This window comes from Microcebus murinus, chromosome 8 (genome assembly GCF_040939455.1).
Source record: "Microcebus murinus isolate Inina chromosome 8, M.murinus_Inina_mat1.0, whole genome shotgun sequence".
Classification (NCBI taxonomy): domain Eukaryota; kingdom Metazoa; phylum Chordata; class Mammalia; order Primates; family Cheirogaleidae; genus Microcebus; species Microcebus murinus.
In genome coordinates, this window is record NC_134111.1 from 40036562 (window position 1) to 40064467 (window position 27906).

At 36.8% G+C, this 27906-nt stretch overlaps 1 protein-coding gene across 1 annotated transcript in view; it reads right to left on the reverse strand.

The window, feature by feature from the left end:
* Positions 1-1699: 1699 nt before the first annotated feature.
* PLA2R1 (phospholipase A2 receptor 1) overlaps positions 1700-27906 on the reverse strand; it is a 115908-nt gene continuing 89701 nt past the window's right edge. Inside the window, 11 exon segments of the mRNA XM_012745275.3 lie at positions 1700-5410; positions 5412-5617; positions 5750-5782; positions 8720-8896; positions 10113-10229; positions 10737-10877; positions 12511-12679; positions 14229-14467; positions 17402-17549; positions 17917-18041; positions 18745-18862. Of these exon segments, the coding sequence (XP_012600729.2) occupies positions 5363-5410; positions 5412-5617; positions 5750-5782; positions 8720-8896; positions 10113-10229; positions 10737-10877; positions 12511-12679; positions 14229-14467; positions 17402-17549; positions 17917-18041; positions 18745-18862 (1521 nt within the window). The 3' untranslated portion in view covers positions 1700-5362.

Below are 27906 nucleotides of genomic sequence, written 5' to 3' on the forward strand. Positions count from 1 at the left end.
GGGCTCCAGCTCCATCCAGGATAATACAATATGTAGTTAATCATTTTTAATGGCTGAATAGTATTCCATGGTATACATATACCACATTTTATTAATCCATTCATATATTGATGGGTACTTGCGTTGATTCCACATCTTTGCAATTTTGAATTGTGCTGCTATAAACATTTGAGTGTAGATGTCTTTATTATAGAGTGTCTTTTTTCCTTTGGGTAAATACCCAGTGGTGGGATTGCTGGATCAAATGGTAGTTTCCTTTTAGTTCTTTGAGGTATCTCCACATTACTTTCTGTAGAGGTTGTACTGATTTGCAGTCCCACCAGCAGTGTGTGAGTGCTCCTATTGCTCCACATCCATGCCAACATTTATTATTTTGGGACTTTTTGATAAAAGCAATTCTCCCTGGAGTTAAGTGATATCTCACTGTGGTTTTGATTTGCATTTCCCTGATGAATAGAAATGTTGAACAATTTTTGAGATGTTTGTTGGCCATTAGTTTGTCTTCTTTTAAAAAGTTTCTGTTCATGTCCTTTGCCCACTTTTTAATGGGGTTGTTTTATCTTTTCTTGTTAATTTCCCTGAGTTCTCTGCAGATTCTAGTTATCAGCCCTTTATCAGAGGCGTAGCATGCAAATATTTTGTCCCATTCTGTAGGTTGTCTGTTTGCTCTAGTGATAGTTTTCTTGGCTGTGCAAAAGTTTTTAAATTTGATCAGGTCCCATTTATTTATTTTTGTTGATGCTGCAATTGGGAGAAGGGGGGAGGGGATGGGTAAATCCACACCTAACGGATGCAGTGTGTGCTGCCTGGGGGATGGGCACGTTTGTTGGGCAGTGCAAAGGCAATTTATGTAACCAAAGAGTTTGTATTCCCTTAATACTCTAAAATAAAAAACAAAACAAAACAATTTCTAAGAATAATATTTTTTAAAAAAGAAAAGAACTGGAGACACCACTTGCAAAAGGATGTGTTACCTAGTCATTATAGTGATTCACATTGTCACTTTCCTAGAATTAAAATTCAAAGGCTTTACTAAGACTTTTCACATGACTATCTGTTTTGCCTATTAGTCTTTCACTTACAGGCACCTCATTTTACCTGATAAACAAAGTAGGGCTGAGTAAAATAAAATATTACTTCGTTATACTTCTGTCAATACTATTTTTGTATTAAAATGCCTTATTACATGTTTTAATCAGAACACTAGAGTTGCAGATTTAGCTTATCCAATTAGTAAAAAACGTTCATCATAAAACTTAATTGGTAAAGTCAATCCGCTTTGTCAAACCAATGAGCCAAATAAGACAGTGTTCAGAAAAAGCCTGATTTCATTTTTCAATTCAGATAATCTTGTTAATACTTATCCTCACAACTCACTTAGAAATCTAAGATAGATAAAGCACAGAGCCTTGTCATGAGCTTTTCACCTGAATAACCTAAGGCTTCAAGTTCTTAGCAGCATCTATATTCTCTTCACTTTGCTTTCACTAGATTTTTCTCTGTAGAAACACATTCTTTGACAATAGTCGAGGGATGGTTGAGATAAGGTTTCAAACAAAGATAGTTAGCAGTCCTTCCGTTTCACTGTACAATACATATTAATTCAGAATTTGAACTAGGGCAAAATAACTCATTTCTAACTCATCACTTCATCCTTAGCAGAAAAATGTATGAACACAGAGAAGACAGGAGGTGCATGAGGGTTTATGATTTCTTTATTAAAAGAATCTTCACTGACATCAATATTTTAAGTTTTTTTTTCTTTGTTTGGTGCCATAAAGAATTTTTCCAAGGTAAAGCCTTATAGAAAGATCTGGAATGAAAGCCATCCTTCTTTTTTTTTTTTTTTTTTTTTTTTAAAAAAAAGGTAGTTAAAGGCATTTGTGCAAAGAGAGGTGAGAAAGAAGAACCAGTGTGATACCTTGGTTACAGGGGTGCTTTCAAGAAAGTCAGTTCTAAGAAAAATTACACATGAAGGTTAAAAATTCTGAAAATTGAGTTCCTTAAAAAAAAAATCCGTGTCCTTGAGTCCCTTGGAAATCTTAATGCACCCTCAGGATATGCGTTGTCAGTTTGAAACTGTTTACTTAGCGAATGTATTTCAACAGCCCATGGAAGCTACATAATGAATCAAAGATAGATCTCGAGTTAATTCCTCTGTTAGCCATGGGTAGGAGACTCATTGGAGGACCATGCAGGCCTGGCTGAATACAAGGGACCAGTCTCATGAATGACTGAATAAAGCAGAGTCCTCCTGCCAGCCCATATAGGTGTGGGTGAGAAATAAACCTTTGCTGTGTTGAGCCACTAAAATTTTTGAGATTATTTGCTACCGCAGTTAACCTCACCTAATAGAGCAGCTGATGGTGCTGGAGGGGCTGTCCCCAGAGCGTGGGTGAAGTGGCCTAGTAGTCAGGAACTGCAGTGTCCTGTAGGGAATTGAACAGGAGTCACAGCCAGTTCTCCAGAGATAAGGCAGTGCCAGGGAGAGCCAGGATCTAAGAGAACAGACTACATGTTACGGCAACTACAGACTTCGCAGCAGATGCCAGCACGACTCCCAGGAGTGGGGCCAGACCACATTCTCAGTGGACATTAGATAACACACACCCACAGTCAGTTTCACCTTCTCCCCTCAGTACCAGAAGGACACAGCAAGTTCTCATATATCCACCTGCCATTTGGAGGAGGGTAAAGAAACTCCAAAAGACTGAGTTTTAATTTAAATATTCAGTTTTATCCCTGTTTTTGATAGGGAGTGGAATTTTCAAAAGAAGAAACATTTAACTTGAAAAAAGAATGTTGTAATTGGAAAAGCCCAAGACACGGTTAATTGGAAAAGTCCAAGATGTTCCATTACCTGGAGTCTATAAAGATGCTCAGGTTAGTCATAGAAAATAATTAATTGGGGTTGGGGGTACATTAATTATGTGTGAGTTTGTGATCCTGCTACTTTTTTTCTTTTCATGTTCTAGCTATAAAATCTAGCTCAGATTAAAAATAGATAAGGTGGGGAAAAGTTTGAAAAATACTTTCTATTTCTGTAATTTCAGTAATGGCAAGGAGTACATGACCTGTCCACTGGGACAGATTCTCTGGAGATGTGGTTCAACACTAAATATCAAAATGTGGAACAGTGACAAGCAATACAATGTCTCTGAGCAAAACCACTTTCCTAATGACATATTTGTCAAATTGTTATGTGCAACTATATATGAATACCTTGACTGGAAGGCTAATCATCAGCAGTTTTTATCAAGTCCACTGAAAAGAACAGAACTTTAATTTCACTCAACAGATTGTTCAATTCGGCTTTTATACCATCTGGTTAGTTCAAGTCAATTATTCTTTTGAGTCATAAATATACAACTGTCACATAATATAATATCTTAAAAAAATGAAGTGCCAAGACTTAAAAGAAAATGTGAAGGTAGATTGTCCCAGTGTGTAAACAATATAGCAGTAGCAACATGCTGCATTTGGAAGCTGTGTTAACTGTTCAGGCCGCCAGGGCTCCATTGGCGGGACATGCTCGTCAAACTGTATTTCTAATGACGATGGTTTGCCACTTACAAATTCATTCCTCTTTCTCTCGGAGCTCCCCCTCATGTCTAGTGGCCACCAGTTTTGAGGCAAGTGGTTGCAATAATTAAAATGCACACTGTCAGGAAGGCTTCCAGGTTCCCTCAGTTTCTCTCTATCACAGAACCTTACTTAATTTTTAATAACCATCTGCTATTTTCTACTTATGCATTTCTTTGTATTTCTTATGCATTTACTGGTTGTTATTTTTTAATTTTAAAAAATTTTTTAATATTTACTTTTTTTGAGACAGAGTCTCACTCTGTTGCCCAGGCTAGAGTGCCATAGTGTCAGCCTAGCTCTCAGCAACCTCAAGCTCCTGTGCTTAAGCGATTCTTCTGCCTCAGCCTCCCCAGTAGCTGGGACTGCAGGCACGTGCCACCATGCCCGGCTAATTTTTTCTATATGTTTTTAGTTGTCCAATTAATTTCTTTCTATTTTTAGTAGAGACAGGGTCTTGCTCTTGCTCAGAGCTGGTTTCGAACTCCTGACCTTGAGCTATCCTCCCGCCTTGGCCTCCCAGAGTGCTAGGATTACAGGCGTGAGCCACCATGCCCAGCCTACTGGTTGTTACTATCAGCTCTTCCTTGTTGGAAAACAAGTGCCATGAAAACAGAGACCTCACTGAACTGCTCATTCGAGTACCCCTGTTTCTAGAATAGCACTTGGATCTTAATCAGAACTCAATAAACATTTATGTAATGAGTAAACTTTTGAATATTGATTATGGAGCCATTTTTCTTTATAAGAAATTAATGAAGGAAGATCAAATCTGTGATTTTTAGAAATTTACAGTGTTATACTTTAAATTGTTGTTTACCAACTGCACAAACTAGTCTAATATAAAAGGAGATGGTTCCCAGAAATCATGGTTTATTAAAATAGAACATCTAAAATAAACTCATTTATATAATAAAAGTATCTAGATTACTATTGCAGAGTAATTTACTTAGTACTTCTCACCATATCCTCTAATTATCATTCAGATCTTCAATTTTTCCCTTTTAAATTCAAGTTATATTTTATAACTTCTGGTTGAGTATTATATATTCTTACATCTTTAGTTTTTAATGAAGTCCATGAGTTTTAGCAGGATTAAAATCCCAATATATTCCTTTAAGCTTCTCTGTAAAACATTTTTAAATATCAAACTTTGTCATCATTTAGTAGGTTTAAGGCCACATTTTAACTGTGTGGTTGCTTAGGAAAGTGTGCTGCTAACCGAGATCTTTACTGTTTAAAGAAAGGCGTCTTTTCCTTTCCTTTAGCTTTAGTTTAGAGCCCAGAATCTGTAACCCTTAAGCTTAGAAATTAGTATTTTCCAAATCCTGCTATTAAAAATTGAATTAAACAAACAGGAGACCTCTCGGAAGCCTTTCTTTTTCCTCTTACGTACAAATATTTTTTGGCTTTTCTTCTCTCTCTTTCAATGGAATCAGTGTGGGTAAATGTCCAAATAGCTACCAGATTAGTTTTAAATTTAAAATTTTAGCAGAAACATATTAATGCTAAAACTATTATTCACATTGGTTTGAGAGTTTTCAATAGGGAGTTTCTTTTAATAGTTCTTGTCTTTCTGAATAATGACCACTGCATAAGTTCCTCTTTTTAAGAATGGATCACGGTTTAGGGAAATGAATAAATCAAAGCCCATCTAATTTGGTTACAATGCAAAACTCGTAATCACTTCAAGAATAATTAAAATAGGGACCCAATTGACATTCTAATGGCATCTGGTCTATGAAGGGAAATATAGAAGAGAAGCCCCATTTTGTCTTCTTTACTCATCCTCACAGCTGTGACATTCTCTGACTCCGTGATTATTGGTCATTCTTCTCAAGATCAGAAATGAGAATATTTTCTTCCAAATGTTCTGTACTTAAGTTGGTTGTAGGATAGTAGGGACTCCCAAACCCTGCGAGTCTCCTGAAGAAGCCACTATTCTGTTTGTATATGCAGAAGGAAAGTGTGCAAACGGCCAGTATTATTATTAGGATCAGTGCCACTGCAAGAGGAATGACGCTGTGAGTTGGTCCTGAAAGAAGAAAAAAGAAAAAGAAAGAAGAGCTTCAATGGCGATGGCATCACTTAGACACTGTCACATAATTGTTTTCTATCTTATTATTTCTAAGAAAAATCAAAATATTCTCTCCTGTTCCAAACCTACCTTTTCCTGGTTGCTCCTTTACAGTGTGAATATCTAAAATCAAATAAAAAAAAATGAAATTAGTTTTTTTCTTTTCATTCAGCAAAATTATGTCATTACTTATAGTAGGGATCAGCAAACTGTGGCCCATGGATAAAATCTGGTCACTTGTTTTTGTGAGTAATGTGTTACTGGAACTCAGCCACACTCATTTGTTTATGTGTTGTTATGGCTGCTTTCATGCTACAATGGCAGCGTGACAGACAGAGACCATATGGCCCCGAAAGCCGAAAATATTTACTATCTGGCCCTTTACAAGAAAAGTTTGCTGACCCTTGATTTATAGTAACCATTATTAGTGCGCTCTCTCTCTCACACACACACACCTTTTTTTAAGTGAAAGAGTCCTTCTCTCTCTCTCTCTCTCTCTCACATGTTTTTTTTTTAAGTAAAAGAATCCTCCTCACGTCTCAGCACTGTGCTGCAATAAAAAGAAGAGTAAAATATAGAGCCTGCAAGCCAGAAGCTCACAGTTCCGTTGGGATCTGATACAGAGTTTGCCCAGCAATGATAATCTGCCGGCCTCTGTGCGCGGATTTCAAGATCAGCATCTTCTCCCCTTTGTGACCTGAAGAGTCTTGGGAAATGAACAATAATAGCTCCTCTATTCAAAAAGTTGGAAGCTTCCTGTTTCAGGACTTCCTACTGTAAAAGTATATCTCTTTCAAGGAGACTCTATTTCAAAATTTGGACAATTCTGTTTTTAATCTACGTAAACATTCAGAGAAAGAGGGAGAGAATGATCCAGAGGAAGATGAGCAAATGGATTGTGAATGGAGGAAGTGCCTTGGTGCTCAAGGCACTTTTAGTCTGATCGGCTTAAAAAAAAATATCAGCATTGTCACCAATAGCAAAACCACATTTAAAAAAAACCTAATTTGTTTTTGTGATTTAAAAATAATGTCACATAATTTTGCATTAAAAATAATGCAATTATTTTGCAATAATGCAAAAAATAATTTTGCATTATTGAAAACACATATTATTATGTGTGTGTGAAGACACTTCTTTAAGAAAGACTTTAAAAAGAGTATTTGGTCTCAGGACAGAGGTAGCGGGAGGTACAGAAGGAGCACGTGGAGGATGTGGAATGAAGTCCTTGATGTAGCCTCAGTTGGGACAAGCACTTTTCTCATCTGTAAAATGGGGATATTCTGATTGCTCCGCTGCCTTGGAAAGTAGCTACGAAGGATGAAAGAGGTGTCATATGCATTATAAGAAGCTTTAAAGTCCTGCACATACACGAGGTGCTTCTGATTTGTTCTTGATACTTAAATGCTAGTGATACTTGGTCACGCTATTTATTAGGCTTAGTCATGTCTTCCACACAGAGCGGATACTCACTCTATGGGGGTTTCAAACATGGGTGTCTATGCCTGCAGTTTTCTCTCCTCCATTCCCATTATGTAATCAGTCACCATGGCCTGATAATGCTCTTTTCCCACTTTTCCCCTCTTTTTTTGGTTCCTACTGTGTTTCCCCAAAAATAAGACCTACCCATAAAATAAGCCCTAGCAGGATTTCTAAGCATTTGCACAATATAAACCCTACCCCGAAAATAAGATCTAATGATGGGCGTGGCTACGCAGCGGATCTGCACAACCCATGTGTTTCATTGCAGAGCGGTAAAGAAGATGAGCAGCCCTTCTCATCTGCCCCATGAGAGCTCTATTGCTCGACATGAGAGATTGGGGCCAATGGTTCCAAAGGAAATAGAGTCGCAAGAAATACAAGATGGAATTCGGGGTTTGGAGACTTACGATGATATTCCAGAAGAAGACGACTTAACTATATTTGAATAAATGTAGGTTATTGAACTGTACTTAAAAAAAATAACACATCCCCTGAAAATAAGCCCTAGGGTGTCTTCTTGAGGAAAAATAAATGTAAGACCCTGTCTTCTTTTCGGGGAAATACGGTAGTTCTATCATTGCAAAGACAAACGCTTCTCTTTACATCCAGATGAGCCCAGCTCCACCACAAGTGTCTGCAGAGCACACAGGGGGGTCCCCGTCTCCTCCACCATGAAGTTTGGCTCCGTAGCCTGGCACTCTGTGAACCGATCCTACTTACGGTCCAATTTTAATTCCCGTCACTCCCTAACATAAGCCCTTAACTCTCATCTAAGCACATTCTCAATTGCTGCCTTTAATCTATGCTGGGTCTTTTGTCCAAAATATCTTACCTCCTCTGTCCAGCTCCTAAAATTCTCTTCATCCCTTGTGATCCCACAGCCTCATCTCTCTGAGGCCTTCCCCGGCAGGCCAGGCACACCAATCCCTCCTACTTTGTAACGCTAGCGTCTAGAAACTAGTGTGATGATTATAAACACCGTCCCACCGTCAATGATCCTCTTTAACATCTTATCTTAAAAATCTCTTCTGTTGTTCACAAATAATTAGAATTTTCTGGCTTAGAATTCTAAAATTGTTTTTTAATCACTTTAAGTATGCCGCTCATAATGAATTTAAAAACATGACTTCTATGACGTACTGTGTCATAGAACTGCAACAGGGAATTACATCTACTTGTCCACAACCAATATACCTATGCTTAGATTATACTTCCTGAGACCTTAAAATTTCTGAGTAGCAGTCACCAGAGTGAAGATTACCGGTTTACGTTTCTGGTTCTATTTGCTTGAGGTAAACTGCTTTTTTCCCCCATTAGGTTAACAGCCAGGGTGACATGAGAAAGTCATAGAGTCTTTGAGTTGATTTATAATGATTTTTTTTTCTTCATATCAGGGAAAGAAGGAGCTGAAATATTATATCTTCTGATTTGTTCGGTGCAGAAAAAGACGAAAATGCCAGAATCTATCTGACTACCCTCTGAAATACTTGGATTTTAAAGCCTGTAAATGCTAAAGAGGTAGGACAGCATGTGTCAAGGTAGAATCAAAATGAAGACTTCCTCTCTGGTCTTACTTACCTGCCTCCATTTTACATATAAAGCCCTTCTTTTCTTGACAGGGGGATAACTGCCACACTCCTTCGGGGATCCTTAGGGCAACACACTGAGGGGGCTTGAAGTGGTCCATGGCTGGCTCCCGGATGCCCCAGTTTGACTGGTCTATGGGAGTTCCATCAAACCACTTTACGGTTTCATCTGTGGAAAAATTGCTGACTTATTACAAATTATGTGCACAGTTATCAGACATACTGAGACTGGAATGAGCCATAAAAAGCAGCCCCTCAATTTAATGAGACTCTCTCCTTAACTGATACATTCAACTCAGTAAGTACAGTCATGAACTCAACATCAAAAGGTGAGTATTAATAAAGGTGCCTTGTGGAAAACTCTCTGTTTCTTTTAAACATAGTATTCTAATTTGGTTCATTCGGGATATCATGTTTCTTAACGTAACAGTTTGAATTCCGAAATATTCCATATCATTTATAAACAATTTAAAGAAATAATTTAATAAATGAAACTAATCAACATAGAGAAAAATCCTTTGAAGTCCTAATGTCTATTATCATTACAAAACGGTTCACTTTCTAAAAGAATTTTACAGGGAGTTTCTTTCAAGAGCAAGCCAGTCATGTACGGGGTGGTAGGGTTGGGGGGGGGTTGGTAGAGACGTTGGGAGAGTCCATCCGTGTGTGGGCAATAAGTGGGGGGGAGAGAGCCATTGTCTGAAAAGAATTTAAAACTCACAATAAAACTGACTAAAAGTCGGTCTGCTTTTTATTATCACCATCTGCCAGAAATTCTAAACAACGTCGGTGATTAAAATACCCCTTAGCGCAAGGGTAGGCTCACCCCCCACCTTGGTGCACCACTGTAACGAGCTCTCCATACCAATTAAAATAATTTTCTTTACAAGTACCTTTCAATAACCATCAATTACATAAAGAAAAGAATGCCATGCTTTCATTTTATTACAAACTCTGTTTTTTATGAGCAGCAACTAAGAATTCTAATAGCACAATTTGTCACTGAAACATTTCCATAACTCTGTTGTGCTTTTATAACATTTAGAAACCTGGGGGTATTTTCAAGTAAACATGGTTTTGGTATGCTATGGCTAAGTCCATGAACACGAAGTTCTAGCTAAGCGTCTTCATGCTAAGTATAAAGGTAAACTTGTTACTGTTTCTTTGTTTTTATTTTGGGAATTCTGGGACTATTCCAAAGGATAAGAGGGTATAGAAAAGGCTAGCAATGTTGTTTTTGGGAAGAAATGGCTTTAGGATTCATGCTATTTTTCACAGCAAATGTATCCAAGGGGAGTTTTCTGGCTCACAGATGCCATTATCATCAGCCTTAACAACCATGTATTTATTTATGTCCTCTTCTCTTCCCTACCCAAATCACTTACTGTTACTATCAAATTGAGCATTCAACCAAACCATCTGGACAGAAGAACCAAAAGCAAAAAGCTCTTCTAGGAGAAATGCATTTTCATCCTCGTCTTTGATTGTTAGAAGATTAGATCCTATAAAAAAAGACACAAGTAGCAAATGAACAAGTATTTGTGTTTACACATAAATACAATTTTTAAAATGTCTCCTATACAATATTGGTAAAGCTCAGGTTTTGAAAAGTGAAAATTTCCATTGTTCATAAGAGATTTTTGATTAAAAGACTTAAAGTAAAACCACATTTGTTAAAAGATTCAAGCTTTCACTTAAGAAGTTAAAGCATGGAATATTAATTTCAGGAAACATTCAAAATTCATAATGCAAATGCATTCAAAAGGAACATTTTCTTAGGGAAGTGCATACGATGAGACATCATCTAAGGTTTTCAGATTTTATACTGGGCATTAAGTTTCAGATATTAGCTGTCTTCCAAACAAGCAACTTTAATAGTATTCATTTTTTCAATAGTTTTCGTTGCTCCTAAATTCACTAAATAATCGAACAAACGAAGAAAACCACACTGTTTACTGAAATATCAAGAAGAAGCACATGAAAGCAGTTTACCATCACAAAAGAATTACCTTCCTTTTTGCAAAATTCATGAGCAGCCTCAAAACTCGTACTGTTTAGGACTGTAGAAAAACTGTAGCAATTACTTTTAAATTTTATCCAGGGAATAGATGTTTCTGAGCACAATCCTGGGTGTTCAAGTGGTTTCGTTTCTATGAAGAAAAACCAGTTATGATTTCAGGGTGTGGTGACTGGGTTTATTTATTGTGATACACATTACATTACATTCTGTGAAAGACCAAGGTAAATATATGTAGCAAGATTTTCATGGTAATACTCTGAAAGACTGGGTTTAATGTAAATGATCACAAAACTAGGACCAGTTGATAGCATTTCTGGCAGAAATAATCTTTACCTAAACATAGCAAGGCATATTAATGCATAGCTTTGTAGGCTTAGTTTGGGTATTGCCTGGGTGAGGGTGGCTGTCTTTCATGTTTACCATTAGTACCCTAACAGTGGCAACAGCTGGGGGACATGATTCATAGAAATAGTGGCAGCTGAATGACACTGGCAAAAGGCATTTCCAAAAGTACAAAATGTGTTCTACGCAGTGCTGAGTATCACATTTGAAAAATCCTTCCTGCTAATAAACCTATTAGCAGAGAGAAAATAATGCATCCAATAAAGCATCATAACGTAACATAACATAAAATAAATAAGGGAAATTTAGGGGGGACGTTAATTTCAGAGAGCAAGCATGAGAGTCGGGCACATTCATGCTGAGGTCCTGGCTTCACCACTTTCTAGCTGTGTGGCCGTGGGACTGTCACATTGCATTTGGTTTCTGTATCTACATAAGGGAGTTAACAACAATGCCTTTCCTACAAGTCGAGAAGTTTGGGTGAGTTAGTGCCTGACACTTCTTAAACACCCAGCAAATGCATTGTTATTGAAAAGGGAAGGACAGTTTTTGTGGTGTTTTGGAAGCAGAATCGGCTTTTACAATATGGCTATCATTTACATTTAATCCCGAATCGTTCTGATCTAAAGTTACATGGCGTGCATGTTATTTGATATAGTACCCAGCATGTAAGTAAACGCGTGATTTTACTAAATGAGAGATTTAACAAGGAGACTAGCTAGTGTTAGGGAATGCTCTTCATAGCGATCAAGGGGGCGGGGCCTGGTGATGTGGGGTACACAGCCCATCACAGAGTGAGCAGACTTGGCTTCTACCCCTGGTGCTATTGATGGGCAGCTGTGAGATCCTCAGGAAGCTATTTAATGCTCAGAGTTTAAGTTTCATCTTTAATAAAGGGGTTGGGTCAGGTGAACTTTCAGTGTAAATGAGATATCATGTAAAGCACAGGGCCAGACATATAGTAAATGTCCAAACAGTATCAGCTGTCACCGTCCTTATCATCGTCATCATCATCATTACCACCATCAAGACGGCTCTGGAACCCTATTAGTCATGGAATTAAACATAAATGTCAGTCTAGGCCATCCACACATGCTCCTCACCCACGTTTCTAGTCTGATTTCCCACCCCACCCTTACCCCTGACCTGTTGTGTCCTTCAAGAAGCCTTTCTACTTTTCCCCAGATGGACACGATGCATTCTTTTCTCTATGACCCCCGCAGCACTCACTACCTCTCTTGTGTCATCTGGTGGCCTGACTGGTGTAATGGCTGTTTGTCTTTACATCACTGACCAGATGAGAAGCTTCTTGAGGGCAGAGACTTCTCACTATTTGTCCTTATATCCCCTGCCAAGCACAGGGCCTTGTGTACAGTAGGTGTCCAGGGTGTATTTCTTGAGTTGAATGGAACTGAACCTACCAGTGGGCACATGACAAACAGCACCTTGCAGGAATGACTCACAGGCTGTGCTATGCCAGCGTCCACTGGTGTCGGCAAAAACACAGTCACCGAGGAAGGACGCCTCCTCGTCTTTCCAAAAAGTGAAAGAGGATTTGGTGCCATCTGACCAGTCAAAATTAAGACCATTCTGTGGAGGAAAATTGAGCCATCATTTCGTTGCCAAGACTGCTAGTGGCGTCACACAGTGCTACCTGCGCACATCACAATTCCCACGTAGATTTGTATTTCCACACCTTTTTTCAGAGGGTCTAGGACAGCTTGTGAATACAGCCTGACGAAAAGGAATATCTGCCACAAATGATATCTTTTTTTTTTTTTTTCTGGAATCCTTGGCTCTCTGCCACAACAATATCCTAGTTAACAATCAGAGTGAAGTCAGACCAATGCCTGGTTCTTTATACCAAAGTAACTTTCAAATTAATCAAAAATTCAAACATAAAATTGAAAATATAAAAGTGTTGAAGAAAATTTGGCTAAATTTTTTTTACTCTTGGTATGGGGAAAATCTTTTTAAGTTATACAAAATCCAGAGACCATGAAGCAAAATGGACTCCATAAAGTCCACACATCTGTGATACAAAAATACAATAAACAATCATGAAATACCATTTTTTCACCTATCTCACTGGCAAGGATTAAAATTTTGATATATCAAGTGCTGGCAAGGATGTGAAAAACTAGATGTTAATGTATACTGTTGTTGGCATGTTGGCACAAACTTTTGAAGGGCAATTTGGCAGTACTTGTCAAAATTTAAAGTGTACTTAGCAATTTTCCTTCTGGGAATTTATCATACTTGCACAAAGATATTTTCTGTGCATTGTTTAGAATCGTGAAAAACTGAGAAGAAACCAAATGTTCATTTACAGGAGAATGATTTAATACATTGTCATATGTCCTTATATGCTGCTGTTCCAAGGGATGCATGAGATTTTTATGTGCTGACATGCCAAGTTGTAAAAAAATATATTAAATTAAAAAGCAAGTCTAAGGACAGCATGTATAATATGATCTCATTTGTGTTTAAAAAACAATACATTATTATGTATTCACCAGTAACATGTGTATATACATGTATATACATAGAAAATTTCTAGATGACATAGGAGAAAGTGCTTACATTGATTAACATTGCAGAGCAGAACTAGGGTTCAGGGTAGGATAGAGTTTACTATTCACTGCTTTGATTAATACTTTTATTTAAGAAAAAACTGAAAATAAATTTATTTTCTAAACAATATCCCTAGAGGGGAAAAAAAACCCCATGTGTTAAATTTCAAGGGGTACTGGATTAATTAATAGTCAAATTTCTAGGCAGGAAGCATGACCCATTTTTCTTAGGAATTCCTTACATGCAACAAATTGCCCAAAGGCAGTGACTGAGTATAAGATATGTTCCGGTGCACACAGGAGGCAGGATACAAGGGTACTTGGAAAGTTTCAGAGAACCTTTGAAAGGGATTAATTTCTAGAAGTTAGGCAAGTGGATGTTTACCCTAAAGAAGTGTGCACACTTATTTTGTAGTGATAGGCTACTTATAAGTTGGGTCGGTATTTACTGCCTAAACTAATTCTTTAAATGTTACTTTTACTGTTATTTCTGTGGCCATATCACTAAGGCGGTCGATGGGAAATTTAATTATGCAAGGGTGTTCCAAGGGATTTAGGACACCTACATCTTCAGTGGACAGTCCAATCCAGTGGGCATGTCCTAGCCGGTGGAGGACAACAGTGAGGAAGGACTGGTGATACTGATCTGCAATGCTGACCAGCTCTGCTCCATGCATCAGGCACGTTTTTATTGCTGCATACCAAGTCATATTTGCATTAATTATTTTGTAAGTTCTGTTTCCAAATTCTAAGGTATTGGGAATTGGGTACATATCAGATGTATTTACACCATGTCCAGAAGTATCTAGAACAAGAACAACAACAAAAATCATTTGTAGCATCTGGATGAAAAAGGAAGAAGCAAAGCTTAGCAGGGATCCTTTGATGATCCATGTTGATCAGAGAGTTTTTCTTCCAGAATCGACTATTTAAAAAAGAAGATACTACCTGAAAACATAGATGATGCTAAAGAATTAGAACATTTAGGAAATTTAATGAATGCATTTTTTTAAAAAAAATATAGACATAGATTGAACCAGTTCTAGAAGATTTTCCATTTTTGATCAGCCCTTGTTAAACTCACTACTTTTTGGTGGCACTGATGGTGATCTCCTTAGGCAGGTTTCACTCTATTAGTGACACTCAGCCTAACGCACACTGCTCTTGCAGAACTAAACACTTATTGATGAAATGTCAATACATGTTACGTAGCCATATGCTGCAATGCAAACCTAATTTTACACTAGCATATTCTCAGATAAAACACTTGGCTACACTTTTGAGACTGTTTGATAGTCACTATCATGTTTACATGTATAAATTCTAAAAAGAATTTTTTAAAAAATAAGTTAATAAATGCTTAGAATACACATATTTATTATAAACAATTACTATTAATATGTCACCTGTCAGGGTCAAGACTTATAAATTAAAAAGCAAGATTTTGTCACACGGGATCATTGATGCTTATGTGTTCATGAGCAGCTGTGATCATGGGAAAACCAAACTCATATTTTACATATAGATATTTCCTCTTTAATATGCACACATTTGCCTTTCTGGTCTTATGTTATGTTATGTACCAGGATAGGCAAAGTTTAGAAAACTTAAAACACAAAAACAAAGAGTTTCTCCATGATCTGATCCAAAATGACTTGAATTCATCTCTGTGTGCTGGTTTCTATGACATTTGGGGTTGGATGGTGAGGTATGGAGAGGTCAGAAAACCTGGGACTTAATCCCTTTCCTGACCTGGCTACGAGACCTTGGGCAAATAATCTCTCTACACATCAAATGTGTGGTCTGTAAGAGATTCTGCAGGTCTCTCTTAGAGGGGTGTGGGTAGAAAGATAGTTTGCACTTTTGCCATCTGTTTATTCTTTGCTGGAGTCTGTTTGCTAGCCTATGTATACAGTATATGGTTATTTATACAACGTCAAAATAATGCCAAAGTAGCTATTTAAAAATAATGACAATTATCAAAATTAAAGTAACTGAAATTCTTTGTATATGTGACCCAAATACCAATTTGACTGTTTCTTTCCTACTGAGTTATACATCCGTATTTTTACATACATGAATTTCTGTATGTGTAATTGATTCCATTGAGTTTCAAAACATGAATGATTTGGGGCAACGTGATTTTGTCACCCATTCCCTGAAAAAGAAAGATCTATTAGAAAGTAAGTTCCAAACTAGGAGTCTTGACTTTGCTGTTGTTTCTTTTTATTCAGATTTCTTAATTTTTTCAGACAGATAAGAGACTTAGGCTCAAGTCCAATGTAGGAACATATTTATTATATCTGGTGAATAAAAAAGAGAAGTAGAACTTGGGTATTTATTGTAGGCTATACAATTTGTGTAGTTGAATAATACTTTTTAGAAATAATGATAATAAAAAACTATCATTTGTTAAACATATGCTGGAACTATGCTAAGCAGTACATATGCATAGAAAGTGTCAGATAGTTATTACCCTGTTTTGGAGCAATCAAGGTGCATAGAAGATAAATAATTTGACTAGAGCTCATTTACAGAGGTGGGGCAGTCACTCCAGTGCCTACATTCTCAATCACCACTACTCTATACTGTCTCCAAAAGAACATCTACATTGTTAGTCCCAAAAGTATTTCTAGAAGAGATCGACATTGAGGGAGTGGAATAGAATCACTGGGTTTAACTGAGATATCCTGAGTGTGTTACTTATTTTTTCTAAGCCTCAAGTTCCTCATGTAGAAAATGGGACAATTTTACCTACTCCATAAAACCATCTGGAGGATTTTATGGTGTAACCCTCAATATGCCCAAGGCACAGCGCCAGGGACCTCACAAGCCTGCAACTACATGGGATCCTGACATTGTTTCTTTCCCTACAGGGCTCTGTTCTTCCCGTTGTACTCCTGCTATTACAGATTTAGTGCTTTTGTTCAGTTTCTGATCACTATTATGTGTAAGTGATAACTGAGAACCAGAAATGGAGCTTCCCTGGAATGGCTTTTCTGGGGATAGGTTTATACTTAGTATCATTAAAGAGTTCACATGCCTGCAACACTAAGATGCATAATTCATACTCCAAGTAAGCATATATATACTAGGCTGCTCAGACTTCCACAGAATTCCAGACACAAACTATGGCCTTCTAGGGTGGGGTGGTACAGGGACACCCAGAACTCGGTAAAAGCATGCGCTATTGCTGTTGTTTTAATTTTTATTATTCAAGGTCTGATTTACAGTGCATTCCCACTGCTCATTGACCCCACTCGCTGTTTGAATGGTGTGGTTTTGGTATTTCACACCAGAAACCACTGGGGGTTCTGACCACCAGATCTGTTAATGAAAACATGCTGCATGCCATATTTAGCTACAGAGACCATTTTTAGAATTCTAAGAAAGGAGTAAGTATGAGTTGGTTTATTTCCCTGATTCTTTTCCAATATTTTCTTTTTAAATATTGCTTAAGCAGACATATAATCCTGGAACAAAGCAGTAAGGGCATTTAATATGATTAAAATGGATGCATAAACGTGGCCATTATTCAAGTGGCCTCTGTAGTCCTTAGAGCTAAAAGGCATAGTCTTAGGGTAGTGGTGATTAAATGACTAAATATATGTAAAACCAAAGAATAAATGCCTCACACCAATAGCTGTGAAACTGTTAGCTATACGGCTTTGTAAAACAAATATGGAAGAGAAGGACAGGCCATGAAAATGAAAGGAATGAAAAACCAAGTATTTCTTACCCTGCATTTTTTCACAAACAAACCCATAGCCTTCTTTTCCACAGTCTTCAAAATACCATTTTCCAGTAAAATGAAAATTAGGATTACTTGACAGCAAGGCACAGAGAGGAATGTGTTTCTGAACTTCATTGGTGTCATGACTTGGAATCTTTAAAAAAACACATATGTTATCAAAAATATGGTAACATACAACATTATTATAACACTGAAATGTTTATTAAGGGTACAATTTTAAAAATTGACTCATTATTCTGTTATTTATATTTAATAAACCTATTCACATATCACTTCATAGCCTATGAAATAAACAATTATTATGATGAGTAATTATACTTATGGAACACATGAAAACTATATGAGATGACATTATTAAAAATTAATATATTAAGAAAAACCACTTTAAATTTATATCTACAAAATATAGAAAGTAAAAAAAAAGCTTTAGTAAGTAAGTTTTAAATAAAATCTCTTGCCAAAATAATCTCTAAAAAATAAATCTTAAAGCTTATATTTACCACATCAAATGGAGACCAGTTAGAGTACGCCATGGGCTTTCCATTTAACCACTTTTCATAATTATCATTTTGTAATCCTATCCACACATTAGTAGTCTGGCCAAAAAGATTCATAGTAATGAAAGCTGAAAAATAAGAATACATTATCTAATTTAATACTGTAGAAACCATTTGGGTAGTCATCAAATTCTATTTATAGCCATGATCATATTTAAATGACAGCAAAATGTAATTACAAATCAATTGTAGGAATTGTTACTTTGTCCTTGTTAAGGTAATGCAGTTTCTTTCACTTTTGCTTTAGTTTAAATTGACAGAAAGTAGCTAAATAACCTGAGATTTCGTCATATCATTAACAAAACAATTTCTAGTGTTCGTTCATTGCCTTTCTAAACAAAAGAGGATTTATCTATTATATTTAAGCTAAAGTTTATAATTGTCTCAATATCGAAAGTGTATAGGTAAAACTAAAGGGATCTAAAAAATCATGCCATTCAATTATAGTAGACTATACCTGAGATTATTTTAGCTATTTTGAAATACAGATCATAAAGGTGTCTTTATTCTTTCTATTGCTATTGATGAGACAAAAGGCTCCAAAACATAGCAGTTTATAAGCAATGCAGTATACTAACTTTTACAGATGTCATGATAATACCTTATACATCAAACTGGTAATATATGTGTCATCAGCAATACAATATTTTAAATTTATGTATGGAAATATTAAATTTGTATTTGGGAATATTAGTATTTTGGGGAAAATATTTTAATGAATACTTGCATAGAAATGGTTATTTTCGCCTGGTTGAACATTGAGTACTTTACCTTGCTCCACTTCACTTTCAATGGCCACCAGTGTCCCGCCTTCTTCAACGCAGATATCGCGAGCATGTGTCCAGTTCTTCTGATTGCTTGGGTCTTTGGGGATATTTATCAAAAGGCACTATTAAAAAAATGTTAAAACAAAATGTTCATTTCTGTATTTTTTTAAGTGAATTAAAAATTTCCCCAAGACACTGAGAGTCAGCCTTGGAAATTCTTTTTAATTTTCTTGGGCATTTTTCTTTCAACTGCTCCAAAGGTGTTAGAGCAAAACAAAAGAGGATCAGCTTTCTGGGTGAGTTGATGACTTGCCTGCATTTGCATCAGGAGGAATAGAGGCAAGGATGGCTTTTGTCCTGTGGGATATCAGAACAGTGTCTTTTGCTCAATGAAAAATAATATTCTTCCTAAAAGAGAGCCAGCTGGATTGCAAAGTTTACAGTGGCACATTTAACCTAAAAAAGGATTCCGGGCGTGGCAATGAACAGCTTAGTTCAACTTGATTTATAAACATATTTCCTCACTTTAAGTGAGAGAGGAAGAGTGGAGAACCAAAGCACATCAGGTATTTAACTTCACTAAGTTCTTGGAGTCAGCCATTTGGTCAGTAATTCCATCAGGAAGAGCCAAAAAAGAAATACTGAGCCCAGGGGGAAGAGGAGCAAGGGCAGGACCAGTGAAACCTAGGAATAAAGAGAAACAAAGGGCAAGGTTGGCCATCAGTGCTAAATGGAACACAAAAAGAAGGGATGTAGAATTTGGAAATGAGAGTTGATTGTTATGCAGGAGAGAGAATCGTGTTTGTATCATGACAGAGGTTTCTTTATTATGGGATGTGGTAAGAAATTGAATGATACATGCTAGGCAGGACAGGCAGGGTTTAAGACTATTTTTTTTTTCCTGAAAGTTCAATGAAATTTAAACATGTTGGTAGGACCAGATGGAGTTAGGCAGGTGGGAAAGAGAGAAGAGAAAGGCTAGAGTGGATCAGCCAAAGTTCCAGAGAAGTCAGGAGAGACTTTATGCAAAGGATATTCCATCTGGAATTTGCTAGCATTTCTTTTCTCATACTTAACTCTCTCATCAATGTACATAGACAACTCTAGTCATTGACAGGTCAGATCCCAAGACCTTGCCACTAAGAAAATTCTAGCCACAGGATAATTCTAGATTAGTGTGGAAACTTACACTTGAAAGAACATCTTTCCTTCTCTTCCTTCGGAATGATATCCTTTCCCATCATTCCTTAATTTCTAAATTTGTCAGTTCCCCACCCTTCTCTACCAACATACACTCCTCAAAAGCAGAGAGACCAAGTCTTACTACTCTTTGAACATCATACCAGAGAAAGGGCCCAATAAATGTTTATGAACCAAAATAAAAGCCAATATACCCTAAAATAGTTGTCAAAAGACATTGTAAGGCATTCTAGATTTAACTCAATGGTTCTCAAAAGGGGTAATTTGCCCTGCAGGGGATATTCAACAATGTCTTGAGATATTTTTGGTTGTTGTGATGTGGGGGAGGGGTTGTTATTGGCATTCCATGTTAGGGGTGCTGCTAACATTCTACAATGCACAGGTCAGGTCAGTCCTTCACAACAAAGAACCATCCAGCCCAATGTCAATAGTGCAAGGTAATTCTTTTCAAAACTCAGTTCTGATCATGTTACTCTTTACTTTAAACCCTTAAGAAATTTTCCACCGCTCCTAGGATAAAAACCAGAAACCCTGATCTAGGCTTAAGTTGAGTTACTAAAAGAAAAAATACATTTTCAATTCTTCTGGTCCCCTGTGCCTTGTTTGCTTCACAAAGAAACTGAATTGGCTTTAAAAGAGTTTCATTTTATAACAACTATCCTTTTATCTATTTCCTTTCATTTTGCCTCTTTCCTCTAATTACAAATTCTAAAGAGTGGCACATACTAATTATTAGGAAGTCTTATCATTTAATGTGAATTCACCTTGTGTTCAGATAGTTACACTAATGAACCATTCATAAATACCAATGAACCTTATTGGTTCAGTTAGCTCAATAAATCTCTCAGGAAAACACCCCTCTCTTCTCTCCCACAATGTTTGCTTCAGCCACGATTTACTAGTTTGACTATGGAAGTGTGGCCTCCCATTACCATGACTTCATTGTTTCCAAAAATATAACATATTTACTAACATACTCTGAAATGGTGTCATTAATAATTAAAGCAAAGAAGCAAGATAAAGTACAGCTTCCTTAATTTTAAATTATTTATTTACTTACTAATTTGCAAAATGTGATCACGTTTAATGCATCTCTGATGGTTACTGAGTTAATATCCCTACTGTATACCAAACAAATTTTGAATATAAAAATTTTTTTTTATTTAAAATCATTTCTAGCTCAACATTTGAAAATGGGATTCACAATCTTCCCTCCAAACTTGGTCTTTTCCCAGTGTTCATACTGACATTGAATGGAATAGTCAGCACCCATTGAATAGAATAGTGAACCCCCAGGGGGCACCCTCACCCTCCCAGTCTGCTGCCCCTACAGCCCCACCATTTGGATGTCCCATTTCTCAAAAAGCCTCTTCACCCATCCCCTCATCTCTACTGCCCCATGCTCTTTGCCACCCTGTCTTAGCCCAAGCTACTAATCTCTTGCATGGACTACAGCAATGGCTTTCTAACTGCCCCCATCTTTCTCATCCTTGCCTTCTTCCATATATCCTTGGCACCGCATCTAGAGTGAAGCCTTTCAAGATTCAGTCCTAGTCGTGTCCTTCTTTAGTTTGCCATTACTCTTAGGATAAAAACCAGAAACTCTAACATCTAATATCACCCTTACCTATTTCTGTCTCACTTTCCATTATTCTAGTTCTCTGTGCTTCCTTTAGTTTCTTAAAGGTCATATTCCCTCTCACAACAGGACCTTAGCACATGCTACCCCCCCTACTTTTAATGTTCCCTGCCCTTCTGACCACCTCAATCAGGTATTCCTGTTACACACTTTTATAGAACCATGTAACTTTCCTTCACTATATATATCACAGTTTTAAGTTATGCAGTTATTTTCCTTGATTTACTAATGTTTGTTCTCCCTCTGGTCTGTAAGTACCAAAAGAGAAAGGGTTGTGTCTGTTTTTCCTCACCATTGAATTCTTGATATCCACGATAATTAAATGAATGAATGGATAAAGTGTGAAGAATTTGAATAAATTCCAAAAACAGAAGAGAGAACATTTTTAAGGAAAATCTATGCTGTGCTAATATTGGCCAATCCCAAACTAGATGGTACAAAGCGGCCATTAGCACTCAATCTAGGTCTTCAATAAAAATGTGTAAGTAGAAGCACAAGAGTTAATCTAACAAGCCTGCACACACACAGACAGAATTTCTCTCTCCCACAGCTCTGCTGAGACAAGTAGATGACTCACTCTCCCTAGGTTAAACCCTGATCAAGACTCTTTTACACTGTCAAACACAGAGAAAATTATTTATGAGATGTTAGCAAAGATGCTTAATTTCTGAGTATCTCGGTTTTTAAAACTCTGAAAGGTGGTTAATTTGTCAACCAACTAGTATTTTTTTTTCTTAGAAATAACCAATAAAAATTAGTCCTAGGAAGATGACAAACAAGGAAGCAAAGTTTAATGGGACATAATATATTAGAACCCATGAAGAACTGTAAGTGAGTAAGGTCTATCGTTGCTCTCTCTCCATTTTGGTTCTGTAGCTTTATCTGTTGATTGGGGAAAATCACCCCACTGCCTCCCCCCTCAGTTATCAATTCTCCTACCAGCAGCTTTTCTAATAATCTGATAAATGCACTTATTCCAAGGTGTAGATGTTAGATGAGGCAATGTCAGAAACATTTTCCTTTAAAAAAATAAAGGAACGTGTTAAGGCAAAGGGATGAAAATCCAGTGATAGAATTTTAGCTACTGATGTGCAAGGGAAGTCACTGTGGGTGGGGAGACATGCATGGTGACCCTGACACCATGCCCGGTAAATGGTCACCCTCTCATGAAGCCTGATGTGATGATGTCCTTTGTAATCAAATCCTCTGAGTGCCTTGAAGACAATGTTGTGGGACTGTGACTGTGAAATTGCTGAGCAAATATTGGCTGCGCGTTAGGATAGCTGAAAGAGCTTTAAAAAAATACAGTTGCCTGGATCCCATGCAGATAAGTTAAATCAGAATCTTCAGGACATCATTTATGCCTTCATGTTTTTGAAAAGCTCACCTGCTGTTTCTAAATATTTGACCAGGGCTAAGAACTACAGATCTAGCTGTTAGTTATCAATCAATGTTTTTCTGTAACTCTGAGCTACACGAGGGTATTTTAATCATGCTCCAGGGCTAGCTTCAGAAGGCCCCCTACTCTCATACACGTGTTCCTTTCGTGGGAGGCATTCACTTGCTCTTTTGCCCTGAGTTTGCCCCACCATCACTGCCACCTTGCTCGTGTATACACATACTCCCTAAATGTGCACAGGGGGACACATGGGTGCAGCTAAGCTGTGTGGATAACAAAGTTTGGGGGAAGGATAACAGCCAAGGGCTGCACCAAAACCATGAGTCTAGGTTTTCAAGAATTATTTCTCTAATGCCAAGAATTTGTCTTGTCATTAATTTCCTTAAAATATCCTTTTCTAAACATGGAGGGAAGTATGCATTAGTAACCAGAACAGTTGTGTTCATGCTTTTGGGTTGTTCACTATCTGCATGTGAACAAATGTGTTCAATATCTGTATGAAAAATGTGATTTTGAGATGAGATAGATATTCCTTTGTGCCTGTGCCCTGTAGACCACTACAGATGCACTTGTTCTGACAGTTGTGAAAAACTAATTGTTTTGAACTAAAACAATAAGTGTTAGTTGTTGATAAATATTTTTCTATAACTCTGAGCTATGTGAGTTATAGAAAAGTAGTTTTAGTTTAATTGCCTAAATATAAGAGTTAAAGCCATAAGGCTCTTAGAAGAAAACATAGGAATAAATATTCATGATCTTAGATTTGGCAATGAATTCTTAAGTATGATATCAAAGGCACAAGTAACAAAAGAAAAATGAATTGGGCTTCATCAAAATTAAAAACTTTTGTGCATCAAAGAGCATTATCAAGAAAATTAAAAAACAGCCTAAAGAATGGGGAAAATATTTGTAAATCATATATCTGATAGGGGTTTCATATCTAGAATATAGAAAGAATTCTTATAGCTCAACAATAAAAAGATATCCCATTTTAAAAATGGACGAAGGACTTCAATAGACATTTTTCCAAAGAAAGTAAACAACTGGCCAATAAGCACATGAAAAGATGCTCAGCATCATTAACCAGGAGGGGAATGCAAATCAAAACCACAAAGAGATAACACCTCACGTGCATTAGGATCACATATTGCTATAATAGAAAAGACAGGTAATAACAAGTGTTGCAAGGATGTGGAGAAATTGAAATCCTCATACACTGCTGGCAGGATTGTAAAATGGTTTAGTCACTATGGAAAAGAGTTTATCAGTTCCTCAGAAAGCTAAACATACAATTATTATATGACCCAGTAATTTTACTTCTAGTCGTGTACTCAAAATAATTGGAAATAGATACTCCAAAAGCAACTTATATATCAATGTTCATTGTAGCATTATTCTTAATAATCAAAAAGTAGGAACAACACAACTGTCCATCAACGGATGAATGAATAAGAAAAATGTGGTATATTCATATACAGTGGAATATTATTCAGCCATGAAAAGGAATGAGGTTTTAATATATGCTAAAACATGGATGAACCTTGAAAACTTCTTGCTAACTGAAATAAACCAGACACAAAGATAAATATTGTATGAGTTCACTTACATAAAATATCTAGAATAGGCACATTCACAGAGATAGAAAATTTAGAGGTTACCAGGAGCTAGGGGGGAGGGGATTGGGAATTAGTGTTAAATGATTACAGGGTCTTTGTTTAGATGATGAGAAAGTTTTGGAAATAGAGATGATGGTTATCTGTAACATTGTGCAGCTAATTAATGCCACTAAATTGTACATGTAATCATGGTTAAAATGGCAAATTTTATATTCCATATATTTACTACAATAAAAATGCTTGAAAAACTCAATTGTCAAAGGTTTTAATAAAAGACTTAGTAATACGCAGTGTCTTATTGAATATTAGCTACAAGTTTCTCATACAGAATGTAAAAATAATTTAAAATTGGCAGAGAGATTTTGTAGTTTGAGAAAACAGGAAATATACAGGAAGAATCAACTAAAAATAGTGTGCCTCAATACTATAGTAAGGTTTTAAAGAACCAGTATATTATTCTAGAAAATACATCACAGTGCCGCCCGGCTGATTGTATCATGGGCTAAACTGGTGTGGCAATTCTTTTTTAAAAATGTGATTAAAGACTTCACTTTTTTGAGATTAGTTTTAGTTTCACAGCAAAATTAAGAGGAAGGTACAGAGATTTCTCATATATCCCCTGTCCTACAGGTGCATAGCTTCCCCCATTGTAATCATCCTTCACCAAAGGGCTCCATTTGTTACCATTGATGAACCTTCATTGATACATCATAACCACCCAAAGTCCATAGTTTACATTAGAGTTCACTATTTGTGCACATTTTATGGGTCTGTACAAATGTATGATGACATGTATCCCGTATTATACAGAGTATTTTCACTGCCCTAAGAATCTTCTATCCTCTGGCCATTTAACCTTCCCTCCCTGCAACACTTGGCACTCACTGGTCTTTTTTCTGTCTCCACAGTTTTGCCTTTTCTAGAATGTCATATAGTTGAAATCATACAGTATTGTAGCCTTTTCAGATGGGCTTCTTTCTTTTAGTAATATGCACTTAAGTTTTCTCCATGTCTTTTCATGGCTCAATAGTTCATTTCTTTTTCATGCTAAATAATATTCCATTGTCCGGATGTATCACAGTTTTTTAAATCCATTTGCCTTCTACAATGGGTGGAGTTTTCCCCCTAAGTTTTGGCAATTAAGAATAAAGATGTTATAAACATCCACAGGCAGGCTTTTATGTGGACGTTAAGTTTTCAACTCCTTTGGGTAAATACCAAGGGATGTGAGTGCCGGATTGTGTGGCAAGAGTATGTTTAGTTTTGTAAGAAACTGCCAAACTGTCTTCCACAGTGGCTGTACCAGTTTGCATTCCCACCAGGAATGGATGAGACTGCCTGTGGCTCAGCATCCTCGCCAGCATTTGGTGCTCCATGTTCTGAATTTTGGTCATTCTAATAGATGTGTAGCATATCTCACTCATTGTTGTTTTAATTTGCTCTTCCAAGTGGCAATCCTTAAGTTCTAATATAAAATAATAATATAAAGGGCAAGACCACCAGACGTAGTGTCAGAAAACATAAGGTGATTCTCAACCTGGCAGTTATTCATTGTGAAGTTTCAGAAAAGTCACACAATCTTATTAGCATCAGTCTTCTCACTTGTAAAATGGGGATAATAATCCTGTATATATTAAAAGTTCAATGATATAAAAAATATGTATGAAATCACTCAGCAAAACCAGTTAGCCAAGAGGGGAAGGAACTAAAGTGTTCATGGATAGATGAATAATAAACAAAACGTGGTATATACACATACAATGGAATATTGTTTAGCTTTAAAAAGGAAGGAAATTCTGTCACATGCTACAAATATGGACGAACCTTGAAGACATTATACTAAATGAAAAAAGCCAGGCACAAAAGGAGAAATGCTGTATGATTCTACTTACATGAATTATTTAAAGTAGTCAAATTCGTAGACACAGAAAGCAGAATGGTGGCTGCCAGGAGATGGGGGAGAAAAGATAGAGAGGTGCTGTTTAATGGGTACAGAGTTTTGTCTTTGGTAAGATGAAAAGAGTCTGGAGATTTTTTGCACAACAATATGAATGGACAGTACTTAACACTAGTAAACAGTCAACTGTTAAAATTGTAAATTCAATGTTATGTGTATTTTATCATAATTTAAAAAAATGAAAAATTAGTGCCAAATATATAGTGGGTGCACAATAAATGTGAGTAAAATCCAAGTGGCCCCATTGCACAAATTAACAATGGGAGGAAGAACACAGGGAGAGGAAGCCCTGCCTCCTCTTTTTCCATCTAAGTGCTAACTGAGCACTTAGATTGAAAATTGGCTGTCCACGATTGAAGAGCAATTTCATATTAGCATATAAAATTATGACACAGTTTGGGTTTTTTAATTCTCTAAGAGTTAAACAATTATAATTTGGGATGAATTTTAATTACTTCCACCTAAGGCCTATAAAGTTATTTTATTATAAAACATAAGGAGTGGAGGGAAGTCTAGGCCATAATTGAAGGCAGTATCAGAAATAATAAATCTGGTTTACAATATCCCCACTGGCAATTTTTTTTTCCTTAATTCAATTCTGCATGGAAGCACCAGCTTTATGAGGCTCAAGATGACAGTGACCAAGCTAAGTTATTAGTTCGTCAGTTCACAGGTAGGCAGAGCGCTGTGCTGGCTCCAGGCAGAGAAGCCACAAAAGTAGAAGAAGGAATTTGGGCCCTCTGGAGTTTGCAGCTCATGTAGGAGCATGGTCCAGACACATGCAGGCACACACATGCACACATGCATCACACTAAAGCAACGTTCATACAGTACGATAAATGACAATGCCAGGAGTACACCAGCGAGAGATGGTGTCAAGGCTGTGTTTGACAAAATCTTTTTTGTTTCAAAAGGTTTTATATAGCACATCTTATATTTTCCTGGTTAGAGCTGGAACCCATACTACTAAGTGAAGTATCCCAAGAATGGAAAAACAAGCACCAGATATATTCTCCAGCAAACTGGTATTAACTGAGTAGCACCTAAGTGGACACACAGGTGCTACAGTAATAGGGTATTGGGGAGGTGGGAGGGGGGAGGGGGCGGGTATATACATACATAATGAGTGAGATGTGCACCATCTGGGGGATGGTCATGATGGAGACTCAGACTTTTGGGGGGAGGGGGAGAAATGGGCATTTATTGAAACCTTAAAATCTGTACCCCCATAATATGCCAAAAGAAAAAAAAAAAAAAGAAAAAAAAAAAAGGTTTTATACTAAATGGAAAACAAATGTCTTCAAAGTTGTGAAAAAAAAAATTCCAAGTCCTATGGATAACTCATAGTTTTTAAA